Source organism: Marmota marmota, unplaced genomic scaffold (assembly GCF_001458135.2).
Source record: "Marmota marmota marmota unplaced genomic scaffold, marMar, whole genome shotgun sequence".
Classification (NCBI taxonomy): domain Eukaryota; kingdom Metazoa; phylum Chordata; class Mammalia; order Rodentia; family Sciuridae; genus Marmota; species Marmota marmota.
Window position 1 is genome coordinate 22726066 of NW_026000142.1, and position 14783 is coordinate 22740848.

A 14783-nucleotide genomic window follows, 5' to 3' on the forward strand; every position below is an offset into this window, starting at 1 on the left:
TGGAGGTATTGCAGGCCCCTCTCAGGAATGTCAATATAACTGTTCCTGGAAGATGTTCCAGTAGAGAGTCTGGCAGAGGCAAATTGCAGCTATTACCCAAGAAGACTTTATAAAAGTATCTTGAAGATATGAATCTGTTGAGCTTTGCCACAGTTGCCAGCAGTTTTAGGAGGGTTATTTTCTTTTGAGGAGTTATGTAAATGAGGTAAGGGCCTCATTTGGCAAATACTATTCAACTCCAAGTGCAAGTTAACTCTGCTCAACACTGAAAATAGAAAAATGGTTGAAGACACGCCCTGCCTTTGGAGATCATAGTCTGGTTTTAGGGAAATAAAAGTATATTTATTTTACTTATTCACACCTTTTTCTAGAATGGATTTAAGGCCAGAGATATGTGTAGTATGGGCCTTTATTTAGTCAAACACTATACAAATACTGTAAAGTGTCAAGTATTGATAGAAAAATAAGAATATAGAAAAATTATTTGGTCACCTGAGAGTTGGAACTCTAAGACAGGATCCAGTCGCCTTGGGATTGTAGTAAACAAAATCAATCACGGTTGTTGCCCAGGAACACTAATTTTTACCCTGTACCAGGCATGATTTTACCTCCTGCCATCTGGCTCTGCATAAGATGCCAACCATATCAGGCCCTTGGATCACCTCTGACATTTTATGTGTCTCCGCTTATAGCGTTAGGATAGTTATCACAGTGGCAGATACTCTCGAATGAGATTATATGTAGTTGAAAGCCTTTAAACGAGATACTTTGGATTCCTGAGACTTCTTCCAGATTTGGTTTTCTTTTGATCAAGTTTACTGCATTTTACCAAGTAGTCACTGCTCTGTTTTGTGACCAGATAGGACCAGTTCCATTAGGCACTGCTCTTAGTGATGCACCATCTGCCAAATGACTCACATCAGAATGTAACCTGAATTGTCTGTGCTCACATGGTCTGAGGGAAGTCATAGTTGGAGGCAGAGGTGGGACGGAGGTCAAGAGCACAGGCTCTGGAGTTAGGATGGTGAATCAGATTCCTGACTTGGCTTTTTCTGCATGAGACTGTTTCTCTATACCTCAGTTTCCCTATCTGTGAAGAAGTGATTGTTATTACACCTGTCCCATATAGTTGCCATGAGGGTTACATGAAATGAGACATGTAAAACATTTCTAAAGGGGCTGGGGCTGGGGCTCAGTGGCAGAGCACTTGCCTAACATGTGTGAGGCACTGGGTTCGATTCTTAGCACCACATATAAATAAATGAACAAAATAAAGGTCCATCAACATCTAAAAAAAAAAATTTTTTTTCTAAAATTCCAGGCACATAGTTGAAGTGTTCAATAAATGTTTGCTGCTAATTTTTAAATTGTTTATACCATGAAGAAGGGTCTACAAGGGTTAAGGTCATATGTGCTAGAGGAAGCCTTTGCAGTCTCTACATGAGCAGTTGGTAAACTGTCATTGACAGTTGACACCTTCCCATTTTAACAGTGACTGAGGATTCTAAATGCCAAATCTGGTAACTGCAACTTGTGATTCAGTAGATCACCTACCATTGCTGTTTCCTCTCTAGCCTGTGACTGTGACCCCAGGGGCATTGAGACACCACAGTGTGACCAGTCCACAGGCCAGTGTGTGTGTGTGGAGGGTGTCGAGGGCCCACGCTGTGACAAGTGTACACGAGGGTACTCAGGAGTCTTCCCCGACTGCACACCCTGCCACCAGTGCTTTGCTCTCTGGGACGTGATCATCTCCGAGCTGACCAACAGGACCCACAAGTTCCTGGAGAAAGCCAAAGCCTTGAAGATCAGCGGTGTAATTGGACCTTACAGGGAGACTGTGGACTCAGTGGAGAAGAAAATCAACGAGATAAAAGACATCCTGGCCCAGAGCCCAGCAGCAGAGCCACTGAAAAACATCGGGAATCTCTTTGAGGAAGCAGAGTAAGTAGTTAATGACCTAAAGTAACAACTTGCTGGTTTTTTTTCAACTTTTACACAGCAGAGCCTTCCTGGTGTGATGCTTCTGTTAGGTCTGTTGGTCCTGCTAGTGAAAATAGGCTCTGGGCCATCATTTCCCAGCAGTCTTGACTGTGAGCACTTGGGTGAGTGAGTGTGGGTTCATCACTTTTGACCAAGACTCTGGAGGCTGCTGTTTAGAGTAAGTGCATGTTTTATTCTTTGCAAATAATTCTCGAAGACGGTGGAGTGGAAGGAACACTGGATTTTAGACAGAAGATCCATAACTAAGCCTTGGCTTTGCCATGTGCTAGGCCTATGAACTTGGATAATATTTCCTTCCTGAGCCTCTTTTCTCTCCTGTGGAGGAAGGGGAAGGTAATATTTGCCTTTACTCTACATTGTAAAAATGATAATTGTGAAAGTAAAAAAGTTACATTGTAAATTTAAATTGTCATTAGTTACATTACATTGCTACCATTAGGGAAATTCTACCACCACAAATAAGACTCCTTGTTCTTAAGTTTATTTTACTGCTTAGCCATTGATCCACTAGGCCAGTGCTTCACTCATCAAATTATAAGAACTTCTTCACTATGAAAAATCCTTCTCCAGCCTTCCTCAAGGTATTTACCTCTCTGATTGGACAGTGTTTGTTTTTGCCAATTAAAGCAGAGAATTGAGCTGAGATGCCAAACTTCTTAGGCATCATTTTTTCCACCCTTTCTCCTAGCCTCATTTTTTCCTGTCCTCAAACATTCTAATTGCCAATGGTAATTGCCAAAAAGGACCCCAGGAAACAGTACAGTAAGACTTAGGAGCTGAAGGACAAAACAGAAAGGGATACTAATGTTTGTTTCCCAGATGCTATGGGTTTTTGCTGCAATTCCCTATCTAGGCAAGAACAAGAGGATTGTTTTACAGCTAAGTCCTGTCCATTAAGGAGGTGATTTTACATGATGACTGAAGTTCAGTAACTTTTTTTTTGGTATGGTGACACTTAAATCAGCATATCTAAGGCAACATAACTAATTACTGACATCATTAGCTCAAGTGCCTTATCCTTCTAGATTTAATGTTAACTGATCCCTTGACTTTTTAAAGCCTTAGATTTTCTGCCCAAGACCATGTAGTTGACCAGGGAGTTAAGAAATGTCTGATGTGGAGTAATAATGCATTTAATGAGGCATTTTACCTCATTAAGAAACTTAGCCTCCTCATGTGCAGCGATCACAAGTTTTGGTAGGCCATTTTCTGAGTGCAGGCCCATTTAGGGAGAGATTCTTGGCCTGGGTTTCATGCCCCTATTTGAGAACCAAAAAATCCAGTGTCCTTGGAGAGCCTGCCAGGAGATTACATTCTAGAAAAGCTCTGTTTCTAACCCCACTACTCTGAGGTAGACTGTAAGCATCTAAGGAAAACTAGCTTCATAAATTTTTTTAACATTATCCAAGAATGTACTATTTTATGATATGAAGTTATCTTTCATAAAAAAAAATCAATATTACAGGGTTGGGGGTATAGTTTAGTGGTAGAGCATTCATCTAGCTTGTATGAGGCCCTGGGTTCAGTCCCCAGCATCACACACCCACACACACACACATTAGTTTTGATTTTTTATTGTAATTATTTTTGAGACCTGAGAAGAAATGAAAGTCTTTTTTGAACCAACAGATTGACAGGGAAAAGTTGAAAAAATAAACTATTATCCACAGGAAAAAAAGTCATTGGGTTTCTAAAATATAATTAATCTACAAATAGAAGGAACCTGTTAAGTGTTATTCTTTTAAGTTAGGTCATTCGTGGTATTATTTGAGGTTTAAACATAATTTTTATCCAGCTTGTTTTTCTTTTAAGAGACAGGGTCTCAATATGTTGTCCATACTGGCACTGATTTCCCAGACTTGAGATCTTCCTGCTTTGGCCTGAGTAGCTGACCTATATGTGCATGCCGCCATGCCTCAGTCATTTTCCCAGTTTTTTGTACTATTATATTCCTGAGAAGACAGTTATATTCAATTAGATAAACCAGTAATTCCCAGAAATAAGTCTTCTTAAATATTACTTTGCCTCTCCCCCAGCCCCCTCATACACACACACACACACACACACACACACACACATCACATACTGCATGTACAACAACTTTGGAACATGAAGATGTATCACAAAATGCAGTTTGGTCTGGATTACAAAGAAATATGTGAAAGCTACATGTTTCTTTCTCAGTAGATGATCACCTTTTTTCTTATGAAAAATGGAAGGGCAGTTTGGTGTAAGGAGACGCCTTTGATGCAACCTTGCCTGAAGAAGGCATATATGAAAAGCTGGTTTGGTGGTTCCTGTTGTCTTCATGGTGGGCTATAGAGTTTCCTCTCTGCATGTTCCATCTTGCAGGAGATCCTTGAGATTCATAGAACATTTTTGGAAGGTGGCTGGAAGGCATAATTCTACACTAAAATCATTTGTTGACTTTTAAGTCTGTGCAGTTATGTGGGCCTCAAGTTGCTTACACATGGAGCTGAGACCCGCACTGACCTGTGTTGTTTTACAGCAGGGACTTGGAACCCATCCACAGCCGCCCACCACAACCCAGCTGGGTGTTCATCTGGGCTTTCTTCAAAGTCTTTTAAGAAAGAAAACTCCTTAGATATAGTAGAATCTCTTGTAAGAGTAAAATCAGTACTTAGAGATGGAATTGTTACAAATTACTAAATTGGTTTTGAAGTCACAGAGAGTAACAGATACAGCTGGGCACAATGTGGCATCCCTATAATCTCAGCAGCTCAGGAGGCTGAGGCAGAAGGACTGCAAATTCAAGACCAACCCAGGCAATTTAGACTCTGTCTCAGAATTTTTCTAAAAATGGCCGGGGATGAAGCTCAGTGTAGAGTGACTCTGGGTTCAATCCCAGTCCCTGGAGAGAGGGGGAAATAGTAGATACAGTATTAGAAAATGTAAAAGTGAGATTTTACAATTCTCCTTTGATTTATTTTAAATAGGTAACCTCATTTTTCTTTTTTATAGGAAACTAACCAAAGATGTTACAGAAAAGATGGCTCAAGTAGAAGTAAAATTATCTAACACAGCTTCACAAAGCAACAGCACAGCCAAAGAACTGGATTCCCTACAGGCAGAAGCCGAGAGCCTCGACAATACTGTGAAAGAACTTGCTGAACAACTGGAATTTATCAAAAACTCAGATATTAGGGGTGAGCACATTTTTGTGCAAATTCTCAATCCTAGATAATACATTTCACCATCTGCCTCACATTTTAAATAATACTGAGAAAAAACTGCTTTCTAATAGTTCCTAAACTTTTCTCATGGAACTTGTGGGCACAAATGGGGATACTAAAGTCTCTATTTTACAAAGATGGGACTTGGGGCACAGAAAGACTGAGACACAGCAAAAGCTCCGCAGGGTGAGTGGCAACAGTTGTTACATGGGTTCCACTTCCTAATTTTTCCAGTTAATGATTTAATCCTTTGGCCTTTCTTGGAAAGAAGCTTTTCTGAATAGCAAATACAATAAGTTGGTAATTCTGCAAATCCTTTCACATTTGAGAATATTGCTTGGTCCAGGAAGTCATTTTTCTGAATCCTTCATTTATTGGTATTACAGACCACATAGTACCTCCCCCAAAAGCAAAAGAATGTAGAAATAGTAATCACACTATTTATCCTATTTTATGCACAACTGTTTTTTTCTTGTTTAACTAGGTCCCTAAAGTTAAAACACATTATGCTGTTGGGCACATGATACTGGTCATTTGAGTGGACCTGAATAGTAAAAAAAGAAAAGGAAAAAGCATCTGAACATATAATCTACAGAATTCCCAGCACCAACAATTTAGAAAGAACTAGATGTTTGCCTATGAATAGAAACAACATATATATGTGATTAATTTCTCATCTCTCACCTTAATGTTTGGCATCCTTCAGAGCTCAACTAGGTGCTAATGGGACAGACTAGGTTCACTAGTCATGAGAGGAAAGCTCTACTTCATAAAGATTTTTTTTTTTTTTTCTGAATTCTAAAACCTTACGGTAAGTTTAGGGCATCAAATATGGATGTAGCTTAGCTAGGAAATCAGGTACAATGAGATTAATTGTGGGCGATTTCATTTCCTGCCCCAGGTGCCTTGGATAGTATTACCAAGTATTTCCAGACCTCTCTTGATGCAGAAGAGAGGGTGAATGCCTCCACCACAGATCCCAATAGCACTGTGGAACAGTCTGCTCTCACCCGGGACAAAGTAGAAGACCTGATGTTGGAGAGAGAATCCCAGTTCAGGGAAAAACAAGAAGAACAGGCTCGCCTTCTGGATGAACTGGCAGGCAAACTACAAAGTCTAGACCTTTCAGCTGCTGCTGAAATGGTAAGGTTTGGGGTTTGGCCTCACTTCTGCGGTATGCTAGGAGAAAACACTGTTAAGAGTGAAAACTCCCAGGCTTAGCTCTCCCAGCCAGTGTCGGGTATCCATGACCAAGTCAGATAAACAGAGTATGCGCTTTCCCAGCCTTCCCCCTCTTCCAGCTATTTCTCTGTGGCGCAACCAAACAATCATGACCACTTTCTCACACTGTTGTATTAACTGAATGACTTTTTATTGAAGCATGATCCTTTTTATGATGTGATTTCTGTCTTTTATAACCTTATTCTGATTTGAAGTGCAAAATGTATCTCATTGGGGGAATTCAGAATCATTCTGTGAGAGACTTTCCAAAAGACTCCGAGCAAAAGAATTTTTTCCATGGGTGTTAGCTAAGATGATCCTTTGTTCCAGTAACTTTACCTGGTGAAGATTAAGCCTGAAACTGGCTTAGAAAGTAGATTAATTTCCTAGAAGCTTTTAAAAGTAATTTTGGAGCCAAATGAAATTGAGTAGTGAGTTTAATGAAAGGCAGAAGGCCAAAGGAGAGCCAAACTGAGTCTGTTTCTTCCTCCTGTTTCCTTTCAATTTTTTTATGGAAGGATACATGAGAAAATTTGGAGGGTACTTTTTATAGAATAAGACTATATTTGCATTCTCTGATCCTAGAAACAGAGGAACAGTAAGAGAGATGGTGTTTTTTGAGTTGAAAGAGTTGACTTCATTATCACTTTGTTTTAGCCATAGTCCCTCCTTCCCCCATACCTCTCACTTTCTCTGAAATCAGTGAAAACATGCTGTCTGTACTATATTGTGACCAATTTTGTTGATGTCTGTAAGGTTTGATAATATCTTGTGAAGCTTTATAGCACCTAGAAGTAGGGCGTATGTAGAGATTTCACCATTTATTAAATGAAAAAACTAAAGAAAAGCAAAGGCTTAGAACCATGTATAAACTGCACCTAACAGTAGATAAAGCTGTTACAGATGGATACGCCATTCTTTCAGTCTTTTTAGCATGCTAGTTTCTTACTGCAGTTCAGAGATTTTGTGATTACTGATTTTTTTGAATTAGAATTCATAAGGAAGCAATCTTGATTCTAATTCAAAAAACTAGTCATCATAAATCCCTAAACTGCAGTAAGAAACTAGAATGCTAACAGACCTTTGATCTGTTAAGAGAGCATCTTGGGAGCGGTGGTGGGTGGGCACCCCACTACAAAAGCACGCCTTCTCTGGCAGGCTTTTCCACCTTTCAGCTTCCTGGAGATTAGCCAGTTTTGCCAGTTCTCTTACTGTGTTTTTGTCTTTGTTCATTATCCTATGAGAACTCTTTGGGTTCTATACTGTCTTTTTCTTGTAAAAAGACATATTTTTATCCCTTTGTGTTTTCCTAGTACCTCCTGGTTCTTTATCTTTGTTGATATTCAGCTAGAACCATGCTGTTTTTCTCCTGCCTGCTCCTGTTTGTTGAAACAAAACAGACCTAATGTGCTGTCAGATTGTTTTTACAAAGCATCCCTGAGGTTTTGGCTTCTCCTCTTGATTAAGACTCATATTCTTCTATAGCACACAGATTAAACTTTCTAAAGTTGTTTTATGTATTGTAATCCAAAGATGTGAAAGACTGTTATTTTAGTTATTAATTTAAGATAGTCTTCAAACTTTCAGGCCAGAGAGCTGACTATATCTACTAAACTTCTTAAAAACAATACTATCCTCATTTGGGAGTATTCTGATAACTACTTTTCTATCACAGTAAATTTTTTATTTATAGTATTAGTATTTTCCACAAAAGGTCAGTTCTACACAGTTTCTCTTCCTGCTCAGCCTTTTTCATCATATGGTATACTTGTTATTTCCCAATCTGCATTTGCATATACTTGTTATTTCTCAATTTGCATTTGCATGCCATAACCACTCAGTGATTTTGGGAAGTTTTTGGCAGACAATAAAGGTGGTGTGGGAGGGTAGGTGGGTATTTGTAGTAGGGGATAATTTGGAAAAGCTATAGCTACCTTTGTTCAGACTGCTTTCTCCTTTCTTTTTGCATCTGTAATTTCTCCCACTCCCCTTGCTCAAATTCCACTGGCCAATAAACCCTTCCTCATCTATAACTACTATAATCCTCAGTAGTCTCTCCTTTGCTTACTTTCTTTCACACTTACTGCATCTGATCTGGAGTGCTTCTATCTTCCTCCCTAAATGTGAAAGTTAATAAAAGGCTAAAGGCCTTTTTATGTTACCATATGCACCAGAGCAACTAACACAGAGATGGGCCCAAGTTGTTTCACAATACTTTTTTTTTTTTTCTTCCTTAAACCAACTGGCTAGGAAGAAAAAAAAGCAACATTCTGTGGCTCCAACATGACAGAATCCAAATGGATAAAGCAGATAATGTTTATATCCTGGGTATGGCCCATATGATATTCTAATTCATTTGGGCAGGATTGAGGGATGTAAGTTTTATTTCATTATAAATAAGGAGATTTGCTGACTCCTGAGCCCATTGTTTCTCTCTCCTGAACACTGTGTTTTTAAACACCCTTGCCAAGGACTACATGCTCTCTAGGGCCACCCAGGCCCTGCACAGCTGTTATATTGCAGTAGATTCACTCTCTGAACTCTTGTGCCTGATCTTTGGCTTCTTGCAGACATGTGGGACGCCTCCAGGGGCTGATTGTTCTGAGACTGAATGTGGTGGCCCCAACTGCAGAACTGATGAAGGACAGAAGAAGTGTGGGGGACCTGGCTGTGGTGGTCTGGTCACTGTTGCCCACAGTGCCTGGCAGAAAGCTATGGACTTTGACCGAGATGTCCTGAGTGCTCTGGCTGAAGTGGAACAACTCTCCAAAATGGTAATTCAGTGGATGGCCTCAGTATTGTTTTTTGTTGGTTTGCTTTGTTATAGACTGGAGGATTTGAAAGGTTGTGATCAACTCTAAATGCTAACTAAAATGAAATGGTAATTTCAGTGTCAAGTATGAAAGTTCATGTTTTTGTGTGGCCAAGGAAAGTGATAAAGAGGTATTATTTATTCATAGAGTTTAAGAATTTGCTTTCTCCTCAACAGAATAGCACATGCTTTGGGTGTAGGAAGCTCAAATCTTAGATAAGCAAGATTTTGAGAACTGTTAAACTGTAGCAAGTTAATGAATACATCCATCTATACTACAAAAATCCTATGCTAAATTATTTGGCATTTGTAAAAGTACTTATGTTGGTACTTGAGAAAAAAACTAGGGAACATTTTATAAACCAGATGTTTTGGAAGAGTTAAAAAAAGTTGGAAAAAAATTAAATGCTAGCCCTATCCACGAAAGAATACTGTATATGAATTTGTGTACTAAATATTTTGGCTATTTAGGAATACAATACTTGGTTAAATGGGACAAATTTGTTTCCCAGAGACATGATTATAATACTAAAAACTAACATTCTGGTCTGCTTCAGAAAGGATGAAATTGTTTCGTAAATAATTTATTCTTTATATTTAGGTATCTGAAGCAAAACTGAGGGCAGATGAGGCAAAACAGAATGCTCAGGATGTTCTGTTGAAAACAAATGCTACCAAAGAAAAAGTAGACAAGAGCAATGAGGATCTGAGAAATCTGATCAAGCAAATCAGAAACTTTTTGACTGGTAAGGATATTTTTCATTTTACTTATACTTTTTGGGGATCCATTTTTATGTTCGTTTGACAACCTAAAAACACATACAGCTTAAAAAATGAACAAGTGTCTGATATTATTGAGGCCTAATCATTTTCACATTTGACATTTGAAACTCCCTGGCTTCCATAATACATTATTCTGATTTTCCTACTTCTTTGACTCTGAATACTCCTTCTCTGTTTCTCTTTCCCTTTCTATAATTTTCCAAATCTAGGAAGTTTATAAGGAATATCACAACACTTCATATCTGCATTTGCTTCCTTCCAACCTTATATTTTCATTGTAAGGGCAAGGGCTTTAGCTCAGTGGTGAAGTGCTTGCCTAGCATGCTTAAGGTCCTGGGTTTGATCCCCAGAACTACAGGGGGAAAGTTCCACTGCCTTCAATCCTAGCTTTAAATGCTTGCCTCTGTGGTATTCCATAATCCAAACAACTCACTCTGCTAGGCCTTCACATAACATGCTCTGCCTATACTAGTAGTCTTCATCCAGAAATCTTCCAAATTTGGAAATCTTCCAGACCTGCTCAGTACTTCCCTTACTCTATCTACAGCCTACCTTTGTTGCTTTGTTTCTTTATCTAAGAAAGATTTAAAAAAAAAAAAAAAAAAAAAAAGGCACTTTTAGGAAATAGCATAGACTCTGTTCAACAATTTTCAAAATTGTACTTTAGGACACTGTTCGACTATTTTTATAAAGCAGCTCAAAAGTAACGCACAACCAGTGTCTTTGTGATTGAGCACCAACATCTTAAAACTGTAATTTTGATAATCACTGGAAAGCAACAAAGGCCAAAATGTCTGTTTCTAATGACCAATTCTAGAGCCTACAGCCTACTCCAGACTATGACAATTCTGGTAATACTGTCTGCAGCCCAAAAGTGACCCACATAGTTAACACCATGTAGGTCTGAGTAGGTCTCATCTCCTTACCCAGTTAGGTATAAATTCTTAAACAGGAAGTGTGGGTATCTCTTGGTGAAATCACATCAAAGATGACTGATGTGGTTAAATGAGTTATGATTTTTAACCTCTTTGCTTTTCACAGAGGATAGTGCTGATTTGGACAGCATTGAAGCTGTTGCTAATGAAGTACTGAAAATGGAAATGCCTAGCACCCCACAGCAGTTACAGAACTTGACAGAAGACATCCGTGAACGAGTTGAAAGCCTTTCTCAAGTAGAGGTTATTCTACAGCAGAGTGCTGCTGACATTGCCAGAGCTGAAATGTTGTTGGAAGAAGCTAAGAGAGCCAGGTATCTGAGACACCATTGCATGTAGGGGACATATTGGTGTTGCTAGCTTGGATTACAAAAGGATTTCATTGACCAAGGAAATACCAAGGAATGACCTCTGTGAATCTCTCTGGGTCTTTTCAGCAAGACTATCTTTTAAAAAAAAAAAAAAAAATGTTCTTTGCTAGGCTTGGTGGTGCATACCTGTAATCACAGTGACTGTAGGCTAAGGGGAGGATCACAAGTCCCAGGCCAGCCTCAACAACTTAGCAAGCCTACTTTTTTTCATGTTAACAAAGAGTATGTTTCATTCTTTTATACAGCAAAAGTGCAACAGATGTTAAAATCACAGCAGATATGGTAAAGGAAGCTCTGGAGGAAGCAGAAAAGGCCCAAATTGCAGCAGAGAAGGCAATTAAACAAGCAGATGAAGATATTCAAGGAACCCAGAACCTGTTAACTTCAGTAAGATGTTATAGTCATAGTTGAATGTGGGGAAAAAATACCCATTTTATCATCCCCTTTTAAGTAGAAAAGTACATTTATCAATGAACAAGAATTCTTCCAACTCTGTAGTAAAAAGGATTCCTTTAATTTAAATAAATTGGAACTACTACTCCCTTAGCACAGATGCTAAAACTGAGTGGTGGAATTTTCAAGGAGGATAAAAAAGGACTGTAATGACACTGGACCATTAAGTCCCCTTCCTTTTTGCCTCCACAAAAAGCCCTCTGTCCAATAGTATGAAGTATAGTATTAAATTTCAAAATTCCATTTTAGGATACTGTCCCACTATTTTTTTTTTAAAGCAGCCCAAAAGTGACCCACATAGTTAACACCAGTGATTATTCACAAAAACTGTGTTATAGTTTTGATAATCATTGGAAAGTAACAAAAATGAAAAATGTCTTTTTCCAATGCCCAATTCTAGAAGAACCTAATAGAAACCTTATAGCTGAATAATCTATTCTGTTCAGAATGCATGAAAAACTTAAATGTTTTTTCTTTTCTTTATAAGCAAAATACTAAGGGATTTCCAGATATTAAAGGCACTAAGAAAAGCATTTCAGATTTATTTAGTGCTATTCTAACAATCCTCTTGCCTCTTAACAGAAATAATTCAAACAATTCTATTTTTTTTCCCCACTTTTAGGAAAGTGGCTTTATGCTTGTGTTTTGTTGTTGTTATTATTGTTGTTTTAATGGGTGAAGAAAACTTGATGACTAATTGAATTCCTATACTTCGTAAGCACCCACACTTGGCACTATCAGTCTTCTCAGGCTAACCATCATCTGTTTAAAACCTGGGAGATGGTTTTTCAACATTGTTTTGCTACCACTAGTTGATGCAAAACTGTGTTCCTCTATTCTACTGCCTCAGTGAAATGAAACTTGCCAGTTGCTTAGCCATTGTTCCTTAAATTTTGAGACCATATAAGGTCTCTTCTCCAGTCTACTTGTTTAGAAAAATATTTTTTAAAAATTGTTTCTTTTCCAGACTATGCTATAACCATTTAAATATTTTGATTTTTATTTCTGTCTCTAGGTTGTTCCAATTTCTTAATTCTGCTAATAATATTTTAATGAACTTTTATTTATTTTAATGACTTTTTAAAAATTAGTTTTTAAGAGCAAATTGGAAAATATTATAGTTGAAATATATGGTTTGATGATATGTTAAGAAGGTGGATATTTTTCAGGGACTCTGGGGGCAGGAAGTGTTTTAGATCAGTAACAATAAGAAACAAAGAGAACCTCTAACTAAACCATGCTAGCAAAAGCTTGTGTAAATCTATTCACTATTGTCTAAGAATTATTATTTCTCTCCAAGACTTTTTTTTCTAAATTAACAAGTAGGTGAACTTTATGAGACTGAGGATCATTTGGTTTGAAATATTTGTAAATTTTTGCATATTCCATACTCAAATTCATATTAAGACAGTATGGTTACTCAGTTATTTCTATGGGATTGACCTACCTTGAGCATCACCTTTAATATAAACTAAATGGTCAGTGAAATTTGGCTATTCTGTCATAGGCCAGAATAGCTGCCTACTTTGGCTAGCTTTTTGGAAACAATGTTCATTCATCCCACTTAACATTTTCCCAGACAAGATACTCTTTCCCTAAATAATTCTCCATATGTATAGTTTTCAGCTATACTTTCCTAGACCATATGCCTTCTCACAATCTTATAAAAACTTTGCAGAGTTGAACATTCATTAGCTGAAACCTCTACTGCTAGAGCATAACATTTTTTTAAAAAAAAAGTATGAAAATTATATTTCTCACTCACATTCATTTGGAAATTCATGTGGAAGTCCCTCATCTCACAGCTGCTTATTTGTGAACATTCTTTAGGCAGTTTATGAGTGTCCCTAAAATGCTTTCTTACCTACTTCAAGCTTCCTGGGGCTTGTTTTTAATGTCAAATAAGAAAAAGAATTTCCATCAATCTCAGCTTAGATCATTGGAAGTACTAAATGAATAATGTGAACAAATACATGAGATGTAATGAGGACTAAAGTATGGCTCTTCTTATAACTTTTATCAAAATTATATTTTTAATTACTTGACATAGAAAAAAATGACATAGCATCCTTCTAAATCTTCCACTAAACTTGTACTCATAGTATTCTTACCATTTCTTAAACTAATGATTGGCTGGGTTCTTGAAATTATACTTGTAGATTGAATCTGAAACAGCAGCTTCCGAGGAAACACTGTCCAATGCCTCCCAGCGCCTCAGTGAACTAGAAAAGAACGTGGTAGAACTTAAACGGAAGGCTGCCCATAACTCTGAGGAGGCAGAATACATTGAAAAAGTAGTATATACTGTAAAACAAAGTGCAGAAGATGTTAAGAAGGTAAGTAAATCTTTGAACTTCACAGCTAAGTTAATAAAATCTCAACAAATCTCTTCCTTGTCTAACTTAGGATTAATAAGGGACATGGTTATTCACCAGAAACATTCCAAATGACCTATTTTGAAATAAGTTTTTAAAGATATAAATAGAAAAGTATAGAAGTAGATATTAGAAGGGTCCAATCAATATGACTTAGGACCTCAAATCCCAACTGGAATTAATTTAACCTAGGGGTAAGTCTTAAAATACGTATACTGAACTTGTATGTCTATATTTTAATCAGAAAGATCTTTATAGCATATAGTAATTTGAGAATACTTTAAAAGCCATTTGAGAATACTTTAAAAGCAGAATGGAAAAAGCCTAGATCTCAATATAGAGAATGGCTTGTAGGAAATCAAATCTCACCTCTTTCAGACTCATTTTGAATTAACTACCCCTTCTCATTAGAAGGTACTATATTTTTTTTTAATTTTTTATTGTGGGTTGTTCAAAACATTACAAATTTCTTGACATATCATATTCCACACTTTGATTCAAGTGGGTTATGAACTCCCACTTTGCAGAGAAAATTTTACACAAGCCAAACTTTGAGCTAGAAGCCAGATAATACTTGAAGTATGCATTCAATTTCTAAATTTATGCGGATAAATGTTAATCTCCAAAGATACTTT

General features: G+C 37.5%; 1 protein-coding gene across 1 annotated transcript in view; it reads left to right on the forward strand.

Annotated features, from left to right (window-relative positions):
* Lamb1 (laminin subunit beta 1) overlaps window positions 1-14783 on the forward strand; it is a 68161-nt gene that overhangs the window by 51828 nt on the left and 1550 nt on the right. Inside the window, exons 24-31 of the mRNA XM_015488333.2 lie at window positions 1575-1944; window positions 4987-5171; window positions 6100-6341; window positions 8990-9193; window positions 9833-9977; window positions 11056-11263; window positions 11566-11707; window positions 13933-14109. Of these exons, the coding sequence (XP_015343819.1) occupies window positions 1575-1944; window positions 4987-5171; window positions 6100-6341; window positions 8990-9193; window positions 9833-9977; window positions 11056-11263; window positions 11566-11707; window positions 13933-14109 (1673 nt within the window). The remainder of the gene's footprint in view (window positions 1-1574; window positions 1945-4986; window positions 5172-6099; window positions 6342-8989; window positions 9194-9832; window positions 9978-11055; window positions 11264-11565; window positions 11708-13932; window positions 14110-14783) is intronic.